This window comes from Danio rerio, chromosome 14 (genome assembly GCF_052040795.2).
Source record: "Danio rerio strain M-AB ecotype USA chromosome 14, GRCz13ab, whole genome shotgun sequence".
Classification (NCBI taxonomy): domain Eukaryota; kingdom Metazoa; phylum Chordata; class Actinopteri; order Cypriniformes; family Danionidae; genus Danio; species Danio rerio.
The window spans coordinates 3,620,440-3,642,500 of NC_141034.1; the positions used below are offsets into that span (position 1 = coordinate 3,620,440).

Below are 22,061 nucleotides of genomic sequence, written 5' to 3' on the forward strand. Positions count from 1 at the left end.
AATGCATAATGCCTATGTTTATAACTAATTAATACCCTTTTTAATGTCATCATGTTACTTACAAAGATCTTAATAGCTATTTAGTGAAATTTATATTAATATTATGCATGTAAAGTTTAATATAAAATATACATTTAACAAGATAAGACTCAAACTTTCACTTAAATTACCTCAGGAATGCAAAATGCCTGTACTTATAGCTAATTAATACCCTTTTTATAACATCATGTTACTTGCAACCATTTAAATAGCTATTGTGTACAAGTTTAAAGTCCTATTATGTACATAAAGTGTAATACTGTATTACTAATGTACATTTAAAAGATAAAACACAAGCTTTCACTTAAATTACCTCACGAATGCATAACAAATGCCTATATGTGTATAGCGATTTAATTCACGTTTATAAGGAGCATTTATATGAATATATTCGACATATTTGTGTAGATATTTCCTATTTTTGTTTAAAATTAAAGGATTAATTGTGATATTTACTTCCCCTCTGTTCAGTGAACCACTTTCGATAGTAACACGATGGTCGAAGTTTGGGTCTCTCCATCAACTGATGACGTTTTACTCGCCAGCCAATCAGATTTGAGAAATGCAGACGCGAGAGACTGAGGTTCAGCTTCTAGAATCTGAAAACTGGGGGCTTTCCGTCACAGACATCCTGAAAAACGGGTTTGGGAGGCGAATAAAACCTTTGGAGAATCACAGAGACGGTCATTCAGTGTTAAAGGACGTAAACACGCACTTTTTTTTAGTCACACACTCACACACAGCAGTGATGGAGCCAGACCACCAGAACGAGTCTCTGATTCAGCGCGTCCCCAGTGCAGAGACCATCCTGGGTCGAGGTGATGCAAGGTGATTGAGTAGATTTACTTTAAAGTTTGTACCTCATGATTAAAATAGCTAAATTATATTACAATATATTATTAAACAGCATTAAAGCATATCAAATGAGTACAAATCATGATTTTAAAGAACTTGTTGGTGCTCAGTGATGTATAAATGTGTGCATAACATCATTATTTATGTATTTGAATGTGTGTAACTCATGATAAAATAGCTAAATGATATTACAATATAATATTTGTAGCATTAGAGCATTTCTAAGGAGTTCAAATCATGATTTTAAAGAACTTTTTGGTACTCAATGATGTATAAATGTGTGTATAAAAGCATTATTTATGTCTTGCAATGTGTGTAGCTCATAATAAAATAGCTAAATGATTCACTATATATTTTTACACAGCATTAGAGCATTTCTAAGGAGATTTTAAAGAACTTTTTGGTACTTAATGACATTTAAATGCATGTATAAAATCATTATTAATGCATTTGCAATGCGTGTAGCTCATGAAAAAAATAGCTAAATTATTCACTATATATTATTACACAGCATTAGAGCATTTCTAAGGACATTTTAAAGAATTTTTTGGTACCTACTGACGTATATATGTGTGTAAAAAATCTATTTATGTATTGCAATGTGTGTAGCTCATGATGAAATCGTTAATTGATTTAATATTACTGCATATTAGTGCATTATAGTGATTATAGTATAGCATTTCTGATGGTAAGGGTTCAAGTCTGCGTGATTTTAAATAACTTTTTGGTATCCATTGACAGCATTGTGCGGATAAACACTATTTATGTGTGTAGCTCATGATGAAATCAGTCAATATTATTGCATATTAGTGCATTATAGTAATTAAAGTATAGCATTTCTGATGGTAAATGTTCGTCTATGCATGACTTTAAATAACTTTTTGGTATATATCCAATGACAGCATTGTGCGTATGAAAACATTATTTATGTATTGCAAATGTTTTAGTGCATGATGAAATCGTTAAATGAGTCAATTTTATTGCATATTGAAGGATTATTGCTGTATAGTATAGCATTTCTTATGGTAAATGTGCATAACTTAAAGATTTTGGTACTCAAGGATAGTTTTTAACATTGTTTATGCATTGCAATGTTTGTAACTTATAATAAATAGTTGATTGTTTCAGTATGTGCTATTATTAGATGGCATTATTACATGAAAATAGCAACAATATATTTCTGAGGGTTATTTATCAAGATAGCATTATCTAAATTTATCAAAGTGATTGGAAGAAAAGGGCCTCTTTTACAGGACAGTATTGTGCATATAAATATTAATAATAACAGCTTAATAAATCCTTATTAACGTAGTGTTATTGTACAGCTTGCGTTGTAGAATTAAAAACAGAAGTAAATCGGTGAGGATGAAAACAAACTCTGCATAGCTACCCGTGACGTCAGAGGCGCTGAAGTTAAGGATTGGTTGTTTTCATGAAATGGACGATAGCTGATTTGTTTTTTTATTCCTTTTCCTCGGTTGTAAAACATTAAAGATTTGATAGATTTCATAAATAAATGACAATTATTTAGAGCTTAACATTGACATTTTTATCATAATTCTTGTGTGTGTTTGTTCTAGGCCTATTTCTGAAATGAATTATAAATGTTTCACACTACTTTTTAGGAAGTATTTTAGATTTTCTTTACATTTTTACTTGGCCACTACTTAATTTGCTGTTTGCTGTATAACAAGTACATATTTTAAACAAAAAAATATTTCATGTGCTTAAAATGAGGATGTATTTCATATATGAAATTAATTATTAAACAATCCACATAAGGTCATAAAACTAATAATAATCATTGTGCTAGAACTAAATCATAAAAGAAATGGTACTAAATATCAAATGTTTAAAATTGGATCTGTGTTATTTTAGTATAATTAAAACATTATTATTGTTTATATTTTTTTATGCTTTTTTATTTGTTTTAGTTGTAATCGCTTTAGTACACGAAGTGAAACCTAACACATTAAAAATAGCTGAAATATTTATTTTATTTTATATTCATAGATAGTTAAAAGGTTTTCATTCTAGTGATCATTCTCAGCATTTATCAAATTCCAAACCATCCAACATAATCTTTATTTACATATTATTTGATTTTGTGTTTTAGCTTGCATTTTTATCTAAAGAAAGTTACAAAAGAAGATTAATTTCTATTCTGCATTAATCCTGATTTCCTTTTCTTTATTTCTTTCTTATTCCTCTCTTTTTGTTCTATACGCTTGTTATACTACTAGGAAAAAAACTGTTGCAAATCTTTAATACGGGCTGAATTTAAACAAACAAATTGAGTAATTTTCAACCTAATTTGTTTTAAATAAATAAACCAACAACCAATTAACTAAACAAAAAATTCATCATCTTTGAATATTGTTTTTCAGTGTATATTAAATATAATTTAAATATTTCCCTTATTGTAAAAAAATAGAAATAATCTCTGTATGGTTTGTACTATACTTTAGTCTGTTTTTAATTGTAATTTCTTTGTTGTAATTGCAATAAAAAAAGATCCTTTAAGCAACACCAGGTTCATTTAAAAGATCCTTAAATCTATTTTCTCAAATTAACAGAGAATATCAAACATTTAAAAATTCCATTTAACGCAGAGGGGAAAACACTTGTTGGTGGACAATCATTTATTAAAAAAACTCAACGCCCACTGCTGCAAACATTAGCAGTGACCTTCAGTCTGGAAACTCCCTCATAGTGCAGAAAGTCCAGATTTTTATATTTATTACTTTTTTATTATTATTAATGCAAATAGAATACAGAGTTGACATGCAAACAATATGTATAAACAATACACGAAATACCAATTACATACATTGTCAATGAGAAAAAGGTACAAAGAGAGAGTAAGAAAGAAAAATAACTAGGACTAGTTTGCAAAAGTAGGTTTCAAACAAATCTCGATTTAGTCGAGAAATGGTGCATTGTAGAGCCAAAAGTGCGACTTTTGCTCTGGTTAATCCAAGGATTCAAAAAATGTAAAGTTGTTGAGTCTACAACAAACGGTCTATAAAATGGCTGCCAGAAATGTCTGAACTGTTGCCACATTGCCACCTTTGGTCAGATTTGGCGGATTTTTTGACGAGCATGTAGTATACCCGAGTACTACCATCTTACTAAGTTATAGCTCTCTAGGTCTTACGGTTTGGTTTGGCCAAAACAAACTTCGGCAGAATAATAATAATAATAATAATCTTTACAGAAACAATAAGGTTTCAGCGATTTGCATTTGAACCCCTAATAATAAAGAACATGAATATGATCTCGAGGGTAAGACCTTTAAGGCTATGTTCTCACTGCAAGGCTTAGTGCTCCAACCTCAATTTTTTTCTCATATCTGATTTGCTTGCATATACTGTACGTGTCCAGTATCAGATTTCCAGTGTGAACAGATCATGATCCTAAATAGACCCACATGCACAAAAGCCTAATTAAGCACATAGTTTGTAGGTCTATGTTAAATGAAGTGGATAAAACGTGTTGTCAGATTCTGTTTAATGTGGTTATTGGCATTTTCACAGACATGTTATGAAGTGTAATTGGTTGTTTTGCAGGTACACTGTAAAACCCAACATTCAGCTTTATCAAATGAAATGAGTGTAGTTAACTCAAAATCGACTGAATGTTAATTCTACTCATTTAAAAAGAGTTTTGACCTGAAGTGTTGAAGGTTATGAGGTAATTAAACACCTCATTACTTAATGGAGTAAGTTTACAGTACTCATATAGATTAACTCAATGGTTTGTAGCAATCGGTTTCCTTAAATGGTTGGAGTTCTCTTCATTTATTGGGTTTTCAATCATTCATTCATTTTCTTGTCGTCTTAGTCCCTTTATTAATCCGGGGTCGCCACAGCGGAATGAACCGCCAACTTATCCAGCAAGTTTTTACACCGCGGATGCCCTTCCAGCCGCAACCCATCTCTGGGAAATTATTGGGTTTTACTGCGCTCAAATTGCTTCATTTACTCAAATGGATTAGGTTTTTAATGTTAAATCTAACATATGTTTTTAAGGGTTAATTTTTAATAATCGGTTAACAAGCCAAGTTCAAATGTATATTTTTCTGGTGAAGTATTTGTCCTGTGTGCTATTGTACTAAGAGGTAAAGGATGTTTGCAGCAATTAACGATGCCGCAGGTCGATCGAAACTTCATGAATTCCAAAAACATGATCGTTCATACTGCAGTCAGACTGCAACACATCAGATTTGTGTCTGATTTAATATCACATATGAAAGTGGCACAAATCGAAATCAAAAAGAAACGATCAGATTTCATGCGGTTTGGGCTGTTCACACTGTCATGACAAAAACAGATGTGAGTCACATGTGGGCAAAACAAATCAGATTATGGTCACATTTGCCTGCAGTGAACGTCAGTTACAGTATATAAGTCATTACTAAACATTAAAGTTAGACATAGTTTTGCTTGCTTTATTATTTTCAGATCATGAAATTGTATTTAAATAATGACTAAAGAAAGTCCAGAGTATTTTTTTTTAATAGAAGACTGGAAAACTAAACTAACATTTATTTGTGATTATTTTCCAAAGCTTTAACAAAATATTTTGTACAATTTAGGTTGCAATTTTCCCCCCCTTTTTTGAACCTTGCCGCCGAAATGAATGCACAAACAAATAAAATTAAAATACAACTACAACAGGGATAGATAAAAAATATAGCAAAATGGGGAAAAAAATAAAATAAATAATAAATACAAAAAGAAAAAAATAGAGATTTTTTAAAAATAAAATAAAAAATAAACTTTACAGTATTGTATATATGTACAATTATACAATATCAAATATGAAAATAATTCAAATAAATAATTACCTACGGTACATGATAATACAAATCAATAATATTTATAGGGGTCTTCTACATGAAACCAAACCATATTGGTGATCACCTTTAAACCTAGGTTTAGAAAGTCCAGAGGTTTAACAGTGTTTTTGTCATTGTCGTGTGGCGCCATCTGCAGGAACAGCAATACCAAGGCCCTGAAGATCACCGGACTGACCGTCCTGGCCTGTCTTCTGCTGGCAGGACAGGCGCTGACCGCATACATGGTATGGGGCCAAAAGCAGCACATCAACGCTCTGACCAGCGGACAGGAGAAACTCAAGGCTGAGCTCACCAGGAAGATGTCAGGTGCGTAAACACACAAAACAAAATCTGCAAAATGCACACTCTTTCAACATTCTGACACTTTAACCAACACCTGTCACACACAAGTGAGTGGGCTTGACAAACCACCTGCAGAAACACTCTCTGTATTTACAGTTGAAGTCAGAATTATTAGCCCCCCTCTATATCTTTTCCCCAATTTCTGTTTAACGGAGAGTTATTTTAACACATTTCTAATCATAATAGTTTTAATAACTCATCTCTAATAACTGATTTATTTTATCTTTGCCATGATGACAGTAAATAATATTTGACTAGATATTTTTCAAGATACTAGTATTCAGCTTAGTGACATTTAAAGGCTTAACTAGGTTAATTAGGGTAATTAGGCAAGTCATTGTATTTCTCCAGAAGAAAACATATAGCAAATACTGTGAAAAATTCCTTGCTCTGTATACGAGCGTATGGGACACTCGATGGGTTCAGGTGTCGTGCACACAAGGTGATAGTGGTAGTTCCCGGTAAGAGAACAGGAGAAGGATTCCCAGTTGTAAGTTTAATCATGCTGGAATGTCATTTCACACATGTGGTCTATAAGACAGAAAAATACAAAGAGGAACAATTGCTAATGCTAATGTCAGTAAATTATACAAATTACACAAACTTATTAATTATGATGCAAATAAACATACATCGAGTAATTGTGGATTATAATGATAATGATGACGTAAATATACTGTTGTAAGCAATTGGAATGACCATTCAGTATTATTGTACAGGCTAAATCTACCCAAAAGTGAAAATTATTGACTGAATCAGGTGATATATATTAAACAGATACATTAAATAGGTTGTATTAAACTATGGATCAAAGTGAATTTCCAGTTCAAAGTCCGAAATGAGATCGTTGGGTTTGATAACATCTACTTTCACTTATGACGCACGTGGAAATCGCGAGACATACAGTGTGATATACAAGAAAATAACAACATTAATCTGGATCAAAAAGGATAGCAAACAAGGGGACTCGCCCATAATTAATTACACACTGGTGTAAAACATGTGCAAATCGATTGCACAGTCTAGCCAGCCCGATCTGTAGGCCGTGCCTCTCCAGCCGACATGACTGGCTTTTGTCACTGAACTCCTTCTCACGCAACCTTCCTCTAGTGGTCGTTATAAGGCTTTCTCACACTCTGTTAAACATCATTTGGGAAAACAAAACATATATTTTGAATAATTTTGACTTCAACTGTATATATTTTTGAAAGTTATAGAGCAAAGTGAAACCTGTTCATCGTGTTTGTTTACTTCCGTCTTTCAGCTGGAGCTCCAAAGGCCATGTCTCTGCCCATGAACAGCATGCCACTCCTGAAGGATTACTCTGACCCCACTTCTGACCAGACCGCCGTCAAGAGCAAGAGCGTTCCCCTCACGGTTAGAAACAGACCATAAAAACACTCAATATTGTTGTATAACGTTCTGACTTATTCAATTCTGAATATCTGATTCTCATTTTAGAAACTGCGCCCCATTTACTCCAACCAGAGAGAGGGAAGCGGACAAGTAGATGGTACAGCCAGCAAACATACAAAACACAGAGACATTTGACATTAATTAGATCATAAATATCATAACAATATACATAATATAAATATCATTTCAAAATGAACTACAATCATAAATAAAATAAAAAAATAAAAACAATCATAAATATAACAATATACATAACATAAATATCACACATATCTTAACAATCATAAGTCAAATAAATCATGAAAAAACTAAATATAGATTCAATTCTTTCACCTTTACTCCATTTCGACTTGTTCATAAGCACAAAACAATCATAACAATATACATAACATAAATACATGTACATAAATATCATGACAAATATCATAACAACAGAATATTGATTAAATTGTAGAAACTTTTGTCACGTTCAACTTGGTTTCTACTTGTTCCTTACAAAAAACAATCAAAAATATCATAACAATGTACATAAAACAAATACATACATAAATATCATAAATCATAAAAACAGAATATATGTTAAATAGTTCACCCATTTCCACTTGTTCCAAACCTGTTTGATCTGTTCTGCTGAACACAATAGAAGATATTTTGAAAAATGTTAAAAACTGTTAGCCATTAACTTCCATAGTATTTATAGTCTTACTTTAGTAGTGAATGGCTAATGTTTTCAGCAGACAAAAATTATTTAGCGAAGCTAAATCACTTGGTGTTTAGTAAAGTGTGAATAAATTAAATTTTTGGGTGAACTATCCCTTTAAATAGTTTCGCCGATACAAAAACGGATATATTAAATATAAAAACTATTTATATTCAATTGTAGTTCATTTAAAAAATTTTATTCTGTCATACTTCCCGCTTATTCCCATCCTGTTTGATCTGTTCTGTTGAAAACAATAGAAGATAATTTGAAGAATGTTGAAAACCGGTAACCAATGACTTCTATAGTATTTTTTTATTCGTACTTTAGAAATCAATGGCTAATGACCTCTAAAATTCTACAAAATATCTTCTTTATTTTGTTCAGCAGAAACAAAAAAAAAATCCTGTAAAGCCTCGGAATCACTTAATGTTGACTAAAGCACGAGTAAAAAATTATTTTTGGGTGAACAATCCCTTTAAATCATTTTTATACAAACTGATAAATCAGATATATATTTTAAAAAAAGATATTTTGAAGAATGTTGAAAACCGGTAACCATTGACTTTCAAAGTAATTATAGTCTTACTTTAGGTGTCAATGGCTAATGTTTTCAGCAGAAAAAAAAAATTTGCGAAGCCAAATCTCTTGATGTTAAGTCAAGTGTGAGTAAAATTGTCATTTTTGGGTGAACTATCCCTTCAAATTGTTTTGATAATTGATAAACAAACTGATATATTGAATATAAAAACTAAATATAGATTAAATTTCAGCTTTCCACTTATTCAAAACCTGTTTGATCTGTTCTGCTTAACACAATTGAAGATATTTTGAAGAATGTTGAAAACTGGTAACCATTGACTTCCATAGTATTTTTATACCTACTTTAGTTGTTAACGGCTAATGATTTCTTAACTTCTACAAAATTTTTTTATTTTGCTCAGCAAAAAATAAAAATCCTTTAAAACCTTGGATAAACTTAATGTTGATTAAAGCAATTAAAAATTCATTTTTGGGTGGACTACACCTTTAAATAAATCTGTTGGTCAATATACAAACTGATATATGGAATTTAAAAATATATATACATATATTCAATTGTAGTTCACTGAACAATTTTAATTGTCATTTTTACTCACTTTCCACTTATTCCCATCCTGTTTGATCTGTTCTGTTGAACACAATAGAAGATAATTTGAAGAATGTTGAAAAACGGTAACCATTGACTTCCATAGTATTTTTATTCCTACTTCAGTAGTCAATGGCTATAGATTTGTAAAATTCTTCATTTATCATCTTTTTTTGTACAGCAGAAAAAAGGAATCTCGTAAAGCTTTGCAATCACGATGTTGAGTAAAGTGAAATAAAGTAAATTTCATTTTTTAGAGAACTATCCCTAATAAATGACATATTCAATACACAATCTGATTAAAAAGTAAACACTGTAATAAATGAAGACCTTGTCATGAACACATTCTCAACACATCACAAGCTCTTGTCCACTGTTGTTAATCTACATCTCCATGTTCTGTCGCAAGGTTCTAGACTGATGCCGAAGATGATGCATCTGCCCATGAGGAGTATGCCACTGCTGGTGAACGCAGATGAGGACGTGAAGAGCTCACCAGAGTCAGGTGAGACACACACACACACACTTCTATATATAGTTCACGAGGACCCTCCATAGGCATAATGTATTTTACACTGTAAAAATCGCTTGTTATATGGCCTTACTACACCTCTACTCTTAAATTTTGAATTTTTACTGTCATCATTAACACACACATACATTCACTGGTCAGATCTGCCCCTTCAGATGTCTCTATATAACACATTCACACATGTGTCTCTGTGCAGTTGTTGAACTGGAGACTAAGTGTAAGCTGGAGTCTGAGCGTGAGGTGAGGCCTGGGTTCTTCAAGCCTGCATGCGATGAGGAGGGCAACTATATGCCTATGCAGTGCTGGCACAGCACCGGGTACTGCTGGTGTGTGACTAAAGACGGCACTGAGATCGAGGGCACACGCATCCGCGGCAGACCCCAGTGTGAATCAGGTGTGTTTCAGCTGTAAATGTGCTAGTGCTAGCTCATCAGGAAATGAAAACTCACTCAATTTTTTCCAAACCTTTATGAGTTTCTTTCTTCTGTTGAAAACAAAAGAAGATATTTCGATGAACTTTGGAAACTATTAAGTTCCATATTATTTGTCAGTGTTGGGTAGTAGCGTTGCTACAAGTAGACACTACTAGCTTAACTGCATTTCTCAGCAGCGTCGCTAAATCTAATAGCTTTTCAGTAGTGAAGCTAATATTTTAAGCAAGCAGCGCAGTAGCGTCCACACAAGCTACATTTATCGATCATGGATCATTAAGTGACACCACCGACATTCATGGAGCTGTGAAGCTGATGTCTGGCCGATGAAGGTAAATCCATATGATAGTAAGAATAGCGAAATCTTCTTTGGGCCCTATCATACACCCGGCGCAGTGTGGCGCAAGGCGTGACGCAGTAGTCTTTTGGTAGTTTAAGCTTGGTGCAAGAGTGGTTTTGAGGCGTTGCGCTACACTGTTTAAATAGCAAATGCATTAGCGCTCATTTGTGCGCCCATAGGCGTTCTGGTCTAAAAAGGAAGGCGTTCTGAGGCGGACCGCTGGCGCGTTGCTATTTTGAGAAACTATAATAGATTTTTCATTAGACTAAAACAAACCCGGTCTAAACTCCGGCGCAGAGTTGCGCCTCGCTTACACACTGCTTAATACACACAAGAGAGCAATAGGCAAACATCTTTACATATGAAAAATTTTAAATATTAAGGCTATAAATATAGGATGTAATAAGAATAGATATAGGATATAAATATAAAGGATTAAAATATTACAAAACATATTATTTTCTAGCCTACATAAATATGAAAAATCACTGCTTTTATGTTTTCTTCATCTCGGGAGGCTTTTTCAGTTCATTCATAACAATTTGCTTCTGTATAATGTTATTATTATTAGCAGTATTATTTATTATATCCATATTTATATTTGTTTTATTAAAAACAAGCTTAGATTTGCCCACCTGTCAGGTTTTAGACCATATGGGGCACAGCATGTGTTTTAGGATATAACTCAGGTTTCTGAACACACTTCATTATTATTGTTCATTTATTCGTTTGCTGGAGATTGGAACTGAATTTAGAAATAGTTTTGAAATGAATATTTGCGCTTAACAAACAAAAGTATTTATTTATAGACTAACTGATGTCTGTGCGTAAAGGTTTCCCTATCCAAGAGTGAAAGTGATCCATTATCTCTCATTCTCACGCAGTAGATGCTCTGTTTAACTGTTTTCTGTTAAATAAACTGTTAACTGTTTGCTTGTGAAATGCTCATTTTTTCCACTTAGACTTACTTTGCGTCCTGTAAATAGCGAATGCGCTCTTGTCGCGACGCAGCTGGCTCTTAAAGGGAATGGGTGATGAGACTCTAATTGGTTTATTCTCAAAACACACCTATAACTCATTAAGAAAATAAACTCAACCCTTTTAGACCATGTGCCACGGCGCAAAGCGGATTTTCCCGTCCTTAAATGAGCAAAAATGGGTTCTGACACGCCCTAAAAGTGCTTGCGTCCTGCGTTTTGCGCTCTGAGCACGGACCGTCAAAATGGAGCCCTTTGTGTTTTACGATGGTCGAAAAACAAACTTTTTGTTGAGTTACTGCCACCTCTCACTCCAGTCGGTGATGTTGCCAATCAGTTTTGTATCATTTGGCTGACACAGAAACTTGCTTGAGGGAAAGATGACTGTAGAGGAATTATGTCTGAAGCAGGACCATACCTCAAAGTACATGTCTTAAAGTTAATCCTGATGATGTGCTCTTGTTAGAAATGAATTGGTTTTACATTTATTCACTGTTTGTTCCACAGATGTGCGCATATGCATTTACATGAAAAAATAAATAAATAAATATATATATATATATATATATATATATATATATATATATATATATATATATATATATATATATATATATATATTTTATTTTATTTTTTTCATGTAAATGCACATGGGCACATCTGCAGAACAAACAGTGAATATATATATATATATATATATATATATATATATATATATATATATATATTACATAGTTTTATGTAAATACAGTTTTTAAATTATTTAAAATACTATAGTGTTTTTGAACAATACTATATGTAAGAAATTGAATTAATTTGCTGTGGCACTTTCACAGTTGCAATGCAACAACTATGGTTGCAACAATAGTATAGTTGCTTCGATTTTCATTCATTCATTCATTTTCTTTTCGGCTTAGTCCCTTTATTAATTCGGGGCCGCCACAGCGGAGTGAACCGCTGGCCACTGTGTCGCCTATTTACTTTGATTTTAAAAAGGAAAAAATAAATAAATATATATATATTAAAAAAAATAGCTTAGATGTTGCTATCAGTGACTTGGCCGAGAGCTTTTTTTGCGGGAGGAGGGGGGGTGTCAAATTGACATTGTACACTAATGTCGTTGGTTGTTGCATTTTGGGTGAAAATGAAAATCAAGTTAACATCAGAACCCAACATCAGTGTCCAACGTCAGACAGAAACAACCAAAAACAACCAAAAATCAACGTCTAATGATGTTACAGCTTGACGTTGTGTGGATGTTCCAACTTTCCATCTTTCAAACGTTGGATTTTGGTTGCCATACCTGACAAATAAATGTCATTATTTGACGTCAATATGACGTTGGTTTAAGATGTTGGCTCAACCTAAAAACAACCAAACATCAACATCATTTGACATCATTATTGGACATCAAAATAACGTGCATTGAATTTTGGTAACCTGACATCACAACCTAAATCTAACCTAATATTAACGTCTTATATTGTTTTGTGTCTGCCCTTTAAGTGCACTAAATTCGACTAATATTCAACGCAGTAAATGAAAAAACATTTATGCACATACTCAAACTGTAATAATGATTAGATGCAACTTGTAAATGTTATTGTTTTTTTATGCTGGTAAAAGATTAATCAAAATTAATCATATATATATATATATATATATATATATATATATATATATATATATATATATATATATATATATATATATATATACATATACATGTATATATACATTTTTTTAATTATTATTTATTTATTTATTTATTTTTTCGTAATAATTGTGTGTATATTATATATATATATATATATATATATATATATATATATATATATATATATATATATATATATTTATTTTGTATATGTGATACACAAACATACATAGAAACAAAACTGTACAAAACAATTATTTACAGATATTTAAATGTATGTCTTTGTATCATATACATATATTATATCTAAATACAAATAAACATGTTCTCAAATGTATGCACGCATGTGTGTATTTATATAAACAAACTAAATATACATAGTTAACACACTTAAATTATGTCAAAACAAACTTTGTAGGTGATTAATCGTGATTTATAATTAATCGTAATACATTTTTTTATGCATTTCTCTGATGATGAACCATCACCGATGTTCCTGATGTGTTTTTAACCATTAGTTAAACATAGATTAGTCTGCTTTTATTTCGAAAACAACATTCATGTGCTGATAATGTGCAGAAACGCAGAACTAACGTCCATCTTTTTCTGTTTTTCTCCAGTGTGAATGTAGATCCACATCAAGATCATCTTCACCATCAACAAAAAAAATAACAACTCAAATCTGTCGACTAACTGTGTCTCCTGAGGATCAAATCTATCCATCTGGACGCTGTTTGATGGGAATAACTCAATAACCTTTTTACTTTAGACCTCTTGTTATGATCTGTGTTCAGTAGAGATAAGCACGCATACTTTTCTAGCAGATGTTACAGCATATAGTCTAACCCTTATTCTAATAATATCTATATAATATGTCTTCAGTGTGATGTAATTCCTTTATTTTAATTTTAATTTGATTTCAAGGCATGTTGTTTGGGATGGTATGAATATGAGAGTGACTATGATTGTATATATATATGAGGCCTGTAATAAACACATGCTGTCTCCAAATGAGTGTGCGTAATGCGTGAAAGTGTGAAATTAAACACAGATGCACTGGCAGATGAGATACACATGCAAATATGATCAGAAATAAGTTTTCTACATCTTCTCTGACTCATGCACTTCCTCTTTCAGATCATTTTTTACTCATATAGATGTTCTTTCTTAGAGATCAGTGGTGGAGAGTACTGAAAAATCCTACTTGAGTAGAAATACCCAAAATTTAGTGCAAGTAGAATAAAAGTATGAGTAAAAAGTAGCCCTTTTAAAAGTGCTCGAGTAGTGAGTATTATGCTGTAAATAGCTGATGCTTTTACATGTAATATTGTGGATTTGTGTGCAAACGTAACATTCTGTAGTGCATTTACACTCACCGGCCACTTTATTAGGTACACCTTACTAGTACCGGGTTGGACTCCCGTTTGCCTTCAGAACTTCTTTAATCCTTAATGGCATAGATTCAACAAGGTACTGGAAGTATTCCTCAGAGATTTTGCTCCACGCAGCATCACGCAGTTGCTGCAGATTTGTTGGCTGCACATTCATGATGCGAATCTCCCGTTCCACCACATCCCAAAGGTGCTCTATTGGATAGAGAGCTGGTGACTGTGGAGGCCATTTGAGTACAGTGAACTCATTGTCATGTTCAGGAAACCCAGTCTGAGATGATTCACGCTTTATGACATGGTGCGTTATCCTGCTGGAAGTAGCCATCAGAAGATAGGTACACTGTGGTCATAAAGGGATGCACATGGTCAGCAACAATACTCAGGTAGGCTGTGGTGTTGACACGATGCTCAATTGGTACTAATGAGCCCAAAGTGTGCCAAGACAACATCCCCCACACCATTACACCCCCATCACCAGCCTGAACCATTCATATAAGGCAGGATGGGTCCATGCTTTCATGTTGTTGACGCAAAATTCTGACCCGACCATCCGAATGTCACAGCAGAAATGAAGACTCATCAGACCAAGCAACATTTTTTCAATCGTCTATTGTTTTGGTGAGCCTGTGTGAATTGTAGCCTCAGTTTCCTGTTCTTAGCTGACAGGAGTGGCACCCGGTGTGGTCTTCTGCTGCTGTAGCCCATCTGTCTCAAGGTTGGACATGTTGTGTGTTATAGAGCAGAGCTGCTCTTCTGCATACCTCGGTTGTATCGAGTCATCCATAACAACGACCAACTCTACATGCCTAAATGCACTGAGTTGCTGCCATGTGATTGGCTGAAATTTGCGCTAATGTGCAGTTGGACAGGTGTACCTAATAAAGTGGCCGGTAAGTGTAGTTATTGTTTAAGGCCATTTCAGTCATCATACAGTAAAGATCCGCCATCTTCTTATCAGTGACATGCAGTCTAAACAGACTGGGTCAATGCATGTAAAGATTTTGGACACTTTTATTGCTTCCAAACAATTTGCTGCATTTATATTTCGCCCAGGTTATTCAGAATAATGCGATTTACTTTGTGTGTGTGATTTTGATTGGACAGGAATCGCAGGACTGATTTTTTTAATCCCCATAGACAGGAAAAATAAAGCAGTAAATCACAATTTCCAAAAAAGTACATGGGTAGCATATCAAATAAACACACACACGCACAAAAAAAAAATATATATATATGATGAAGTTTATCATTAACTGTACATTTTGATTTCATTTAATTTGTCAGATTTTTTATGTATGTTGTCGGACTCCTTAGAATCAATTTAAATATGTTAAAATATGTTAATAAACGTTAAAATATGTTAATCAGTTAATAATATGACTACAGTAAAAATATATATATCTGTAGAAAAAGCCATATCAAATTAAATAAATTCTATGATATTATATTATATATTCACTTAATATTCAGCGGCATAATTGATGCAACTCTATACTTAATACACACAACAGATTAAATCCAATGTGGCTTGATCGATAACATTCATCAGTCATTCGTTCATTTTCTTTTCGGCTTAGTCCCTTCATTAATCTGGGGTTGCCACAGCGGAATGAACTGCAAACTCATCCAGCATATTTTTTAATGCAGTGAATGCCCTTCCAGCTGCAACCCATCACTGGGAAACATCCATACACACGCAGTCACACACATCACATGCACTATGGACAGTTTAGCTTACCCAACTCACCGATACCACATGTGTTTGGACTGTGGGGGAAACTGGAGCACCCAGAGAAAACCCACACCAACACGGGGAGAACATGCAAACTCCACACAGAAAAGCCAACTGGGCATCCGCTGTGTAAAACATATGCTGGATAAGTTGGCAGTTCTTTCCGCTGTGGCGAACCCTGAATAATAAAAGGACTAAGCCGGAAATAAATGAGTGTATGAATATTTTTTTAAGGGCTGTAATCATTTTTGTTGTGTTGAAGATTTCCCCAATTTTTTAAAGTATATCCTTATTCTTTTCATTCTCCTTAAAGGGAATGAATGATTTTCGTTTGGATATGTTTAGTGATTTTAAATAGTCATGAAGTCAGTTCTCTATCAGATGAATCCATTGAAATTATGAAATGAATAGAGTTACACTGATTTGATGAATTGTTTGGTCTGTTTCTCCTAATATGTTTGTTGGAAATGGGTCTATTTCTTCTAAATGGTGTCAGCCCTGCTTCTCTTTTTCACCACAGAAATCCTGTTTCATTTCTTTATTCAATTTCACAATAACATGATAAAAAAAAGAGTGACTTCCTAAAAAGTTGCATTTGCATATGAGATATTATGATTAAAATGGTGCATGAAGGCAGTCGGATATTTTTAATTTCACTGGAGGATGCTTATTTAAAAGATTTTCCTTTATATTTTATAATTAATATTGTGAATTATTTTTTTCTGTTTAAATTTTTTTTAAAGGAATTTAATAGTTTAGTGTATTTTTAATTTAGATGAAGGTATTTAGTAATTTTGTTGTATATATATTTTTATAATTATGTTGTATATTTTTAATTTATTTAAAGGAATTTAATAATACTATTGTATTTTTTCATTAAATTTGAAGAAATGTAATAATTTTGTTGTATATTTTAATTTAATTTGAAGGAATTTAATAATTTGTTGTGTATTTTTAATTTTATTTAATGAAACGTAATCATTTTGTACGGTATTTTTTATTTAATTTGAAGGAATTTAACTATTTTTTGTGTAGTTTTAATTTTATTTAATGACATTTTATAATTTTGTAGTGTATTTTTTATTTAATTTGAAGGAGTTTAATACTTTTTTGTGTATTTTTTATTTTATTTAATGGAATTAAATTTTTTTTGTATGTTTTTAATTTAATTTGAAGGAATTGAATAATTTTGTCATTTATTTCAATTTTATTTATTGGAATTTAATAATTTTGTTCTATATTTTTTATTTAATTTAAAGGAATTGAATAATTTTGTTGTACATTTTTTATTTTATTTATTGTAATTGAATAATTTTCTTGCATATTTCAATTTAATTTGAAATAATTTAATAATTTTGTTGTATATTTTTAAATTTTTTTTGAAGGAATTTAATAATTTTGTAGTGTATTTTTGACAAATAAGAAATATTTACTTGGCAACTTTAAACATTTTTTTCTGAATTTATTTTTTTAATGAAATGTTTTATCATGAAATCCCACAAGCGGTTCATCATTTGTCTTTCCATCATCTATTATGGTATTTATTATTATTTTTAACTCTTTTTTTATGTCATGTTCACAGCTTTTGTTTTAATTGCAGATTCGTTTTTTTGCTTTTCAAGGTTTTAATTAGCTTTTTGTTTTTACTATTTAAAAAAATATATATTTCTAGTTTAAATTTTACATTTAGGGTTTACCTGTCTCTTTTCAATTTTATTTGTAATTTCAGTACTTTAGAAAACATCTCATTTTGAGCCCAAGAAGTTGATCTCAAACAGTTTTTTTAGTGATTAAATTATTTTTAAAAACATTTCAATTATTATTTTAAAATATTATTTCAATTCAACGTTTTGTTATACTGGAGTTAACCCACATCAAATATATAAACTAAATGAAATGCATTGCTCTGTCAGCTTTAAATAAAATCATTTAATGTTTTTTGAACTGTGTAGGTTTATTTTCGTTGCTGCTATTTTATTTCAGGTAACCAATTATTTAATTTGCAATAGATTCATATTATAAGTCTATAGCTGCAGTGCATTTAAACACACAGGTGAAAGTGAACACTGAGTAATGAATATTTCAAGAGAGTGAAACTCAAACTCCACACACACACACACACACGCATCGTTTTTTTTTTCATTTGAGAAGAGCTCGACAAAACCATGGACTCCTCTGTAAGTAACATAGTTAAACAATATGTATGTCTTAAGATGTGTCTAGTGAATATGAGTTTAAGTGAATCGTGTGTGTGTGTTGTAGGGTGAAGGAGCGAGGGCAGAAGTGTGTGAAACATCAGACAGGAAGAGAGACCTACAGCAGCTCCTCAGACAGGAAATGGAGATGCACATCACTGGTAGAAAAACACATTCTAATCAAGGCCATAGGTCAAATATTATTTATTTATTTAATCATTCATATATTTATTCATTCAAGGCCATAGGCTCTGTTTTAAATACTTGGCAAAGTCAAATATTATATAATTGTTTTAAATTTATTCATTCATTTTGTACAATTTTTTTTCATTATTTGTTATTTTAAATTATTTATTCATTTTTTTAATTCATTTAATTTATTATTTAAAATTCTTATTATTTAAAATCTTTTTACATGTATTTATTACATATGTGACACTCCTTTAATTAAAGTGTTTTAATAAAGCTGTTTAATTAAAATGATTTTTACAAATTATTTATTAATAAAAAAATGTAAACATTTATTTTAATAGATTTTTTTATTATTTATTATTTATTCATTATTTAATTTATTTTAAATCTCAATAATAACAATAATATTGATAATATTAACAAGAGTAACAACAACAACGGGAAAATGTCACCTTTAGCATATGTTGTGGTTGTAACCCTGTACTCACATGATGATGAAGATGATGATGATAATGATGAAGGTTGATGTTGATGATGATGGTGATGTTGATGATGATGTCAGAGGGCAGGGCAAGCGTTCAGAGGAATCAGGAGAGAATGAGTCGCATCAGGCAGCTGAAGGAAGAACTGCACAAAGAGGAGATCAAATTACAGGAACCTGACCAATCACAGGCCATGAGCACGGTGAGTGACCAATCAGGAGACTCGCAGTCTGATGCCTGATCTCAAACACAGTCCAAGGTCACTTATAATCCTTTAAACAAAACTAAACTACAAAAACAATTCTCAATCTATCTGTATTACAGTAGAATTATTAGCCCTCCTGAATCATTAGCCCTCTGTATATTTTCCCCAATTTCTGTTTAACAGAGGGAAAATGTTTTCAACACATTTCTAAACATTATACTTTTAATAACTCATTTCTAATAACTGATTTATTTTATCTTTGCCATGATGACAGCACATAATATTTGATTAGATATTTTTAGGATGTTAGTAATCAGCTTAAAGGGTCACGAAACACCAAAGCACATTGTTTGAGCTGTTGACAGTGGTATATGTGTCCCACACTGCTAAAAACACTATTAGGACACATATATCTCACTAAAAAGTGTAAATTGGTTGTTTTTGCGTTATTTCGTGCAAATTCGTACTTCCGGTTTGAAACTAATTTTTGAAGCTGCGTCACGGCCATGAGATCATAGCGTGTATTCCAGCATGTAGACTGGACATCTGTACCTGGGAGTACCTTATTACACCTCTGAGTGTGCTGCATTCATTCATGAGTAAGGCTTTGTTCAAACCAATCAGCACGCTCTATTGTGTATGCGGTGCAACTTCATTAATATGCATGCTAGCTTCGAAGACTAGCATGCTAGCTTCGTTTTTATCTGTTACAGTGTTCAGACGGCAGAGAGACGCCACGTTGTGTTGCCAAAAGAAAAGGGAAAAGAATAAGAAATGTTTGGAGATGCGGGTCGTCAGTGTTGCTTTTATAATGTGCTGCAATGAAGGTTTTGTTTTCATTTTCTCTCTATGAGGATCAGTGCTTGCGACACGTGGCAAAAAAATATTCGTACTGAACATTTTTTACTCCAGAGCTTTTCTTATCTGGAAATTGTGATATCCGGATTTGCTGCTCGTCTCCTTTTAAAAAAGACGCAGCTCCAGTTGGTGTTGATTTCCTGTCTTTATTACTGATTTATTACTGATTTTTACTTTAATCACTACAAAATGGGCTGAAAGATCCGCTGTAAATGCTTCTCTCCGTGTAAGAACATGTAAACACTGCAAGCAAACTATTACTGACTGTCGTGTTGAATTTTCGCCGCATTTTGTGACAGGATAGTCTACACACTCGGCTTTCTGACTTACCGAGTCCATCTGAGTTACTGAGAAATGCAGAGGTTTTTTTCTCTAATACGACGTGCGGTATCAAACATTTCACTGTCATTAAACACAGTCACTGTCTTTCTCCCTTGCCTCTCTGTGTTTGTTTTTCCTCAGTGAAAATCAGCGCGTGCCCAAATGGAAACTCCCATTTTTATGCAAATCCTTCCCTCTTTCCCTCCCCGACACTCCCACCTAAACAGAGCTGGACACACCCACTTTCCTGACTTTTTCCAAGCTAGGTGCGAAAACACCCTGCTGAAACAGGGGGATTTCATGGCCCTTTAAAATCTTAACTGGGCTAAATAGGCAAGTTAGGGTAATTAGGCAAGTCAATGCAAAACAGTGGTATGTTCTGTAGACCAAAATAAAAAACTGTTTTTATTCTGCTTTTATTCTAGCTGATATAAAACAAATAAGACTTTCTCTAGAAGAAAAAATATTATAGGAAAAACTGAAAAATTCCATGCTCTGTAAACATCATTTTGCAAATATTTGAAAAAGAAAATAAAAAAAATCACAGGGGAAAATCACTGTATTATTTCAGTTTTCTTATGTAATTTTTATATTAATCATGTTGATTTAGTTTTTTACATTATATTACATTATTATTAAGCTTTATTTATTTAATTTTATTTGTAATGTTTTTGCATGAACTAACATTTACATTTTTTTAATAATATTTACAATGTGTTTTATTTCAGTTACTCAACACAATTAGGTTATTTTTTTAGTAAATTTACAGCAGCACTATAATAATAATATAATTATTAGTAATAGAAAATGCAAGAGTGTAAACAAGCAGTGACAGAAAAAATAACTTTTTTTTTCTTTTTTTAGAAACCATAAACTCGTCTCCCATTTATGGAAAAATATTTTATTTTATGATTTCTATAATAATAATAATAATAATAATAATAATAATAATAATAATATAATTATTAGTAATGGAAAATGCAAGAGTGTGAACAAGCAGTGACAGAAAAAGGATCTTTCTTTTTTTTCTTTTTTTTTAGAAATCATAAACTAGTCTCTAATTTATGGAAAAATATTCTATTTTATGATTTCTTAACAAGGTTCACAGGAAAACTGAAGCAAACATGAGCCCAGTGCAAATGTTGCTGTACATCATTTCAGAATTATAAAGAAATCAGCTGCTGTTTAAAGGAGTGTATGTGTGTACGTGTGTGCGTGTTTCTCAGGTGGATTATGAGAAAATCCTGGAGCGAAGAGCGAGACTGAAAGAGACTCACGAGAGACTGATTGAGAATGAACTGATGAAGATGGAGAGAGAGCTGCAGGAGGAGCAGGTGAGGGAAGAACACACATAAGACACAATATATATTCTGTGTATTGGGTTTATTTTCTTTTCCAAACTTTTC

At 32.2% G+C, this 22,061-nt stretch overlaps 2 protein-coding genes across 4 annotated transcripts in view; both read left to right on the forward strand.

Annotated features, from left to right (window-relative positions):
- Positions 1–724: 724 nt before the first annotated feature.
- Positions 725–14,290, forward strand: cd74a (CD74 molecule, major histocompatibility complex, class II invariant chain a). 3 transcript variants are annotated; one of them, XR_015506890.1, is made up of 7 exons: positions 725–867; positions 5,892–6,061; positions 7,362–7,474; positions 7,559–7,610; positions 9,752–9,847; positions 10,071–10,434; positions 13,859–14,290. XR_015506890.1 is itself a non-coding variant. In NM_131590.3 (7 exons), the coding sequence occupies exons 1-7, from the start codon at positions 788–790 to the stop codon at positions 13,902–13,904; spliced, it is 714 nt and encodes a 237-aa protein (NP_571665.1). In that variant the 5' UTR covers positions 740–787; the 3' UTR covers positions 13,905–14,290. The 3 variants fall into 3 exon arrangements, 2 of the variants coding, with proteins under 2 accessions (XP_087136904.1, NP_571665.1); NM_131590.3 differs by having other exon boundaries at positions 740–867; positions 10,071–10,268; positions 13,900–14,290; XM_087280778.1 differs by lacking the exon at positions 10,071–10,434 and having other exon boundaries at positions 13,900–14,290.
- A 4,192-nt stretch (positions 14,291–18,482) lies between these two features.
- The window catches only part of si:dkey-201i24.3, a 4,939-nt gene continuing 1,360 nt past the window's right edge, over positions 18,483–22,061 (forward strand). The window contains exons 1-4 of the mRNA XM_087281218.1: positions 18,483–18,579; positions 18,665–18,758; positions 19,352–19,473; positions 21,882–21,989. Of these exons, the coding sequence (XP_087137344.1) occupies positions 18,568–18,579; positions 18,665–18,758; positions 19,352–19,473; positions 21,882–21,989 (336 nt within the window). The 5' untranslated portion in view covers positions 18,483–18,567. The remainder of the gene's footprint in view (positions 18,580–18,664; positions 18,759–19,351; positions 19,474–21,881; positions 21,990–22,061) is intronic.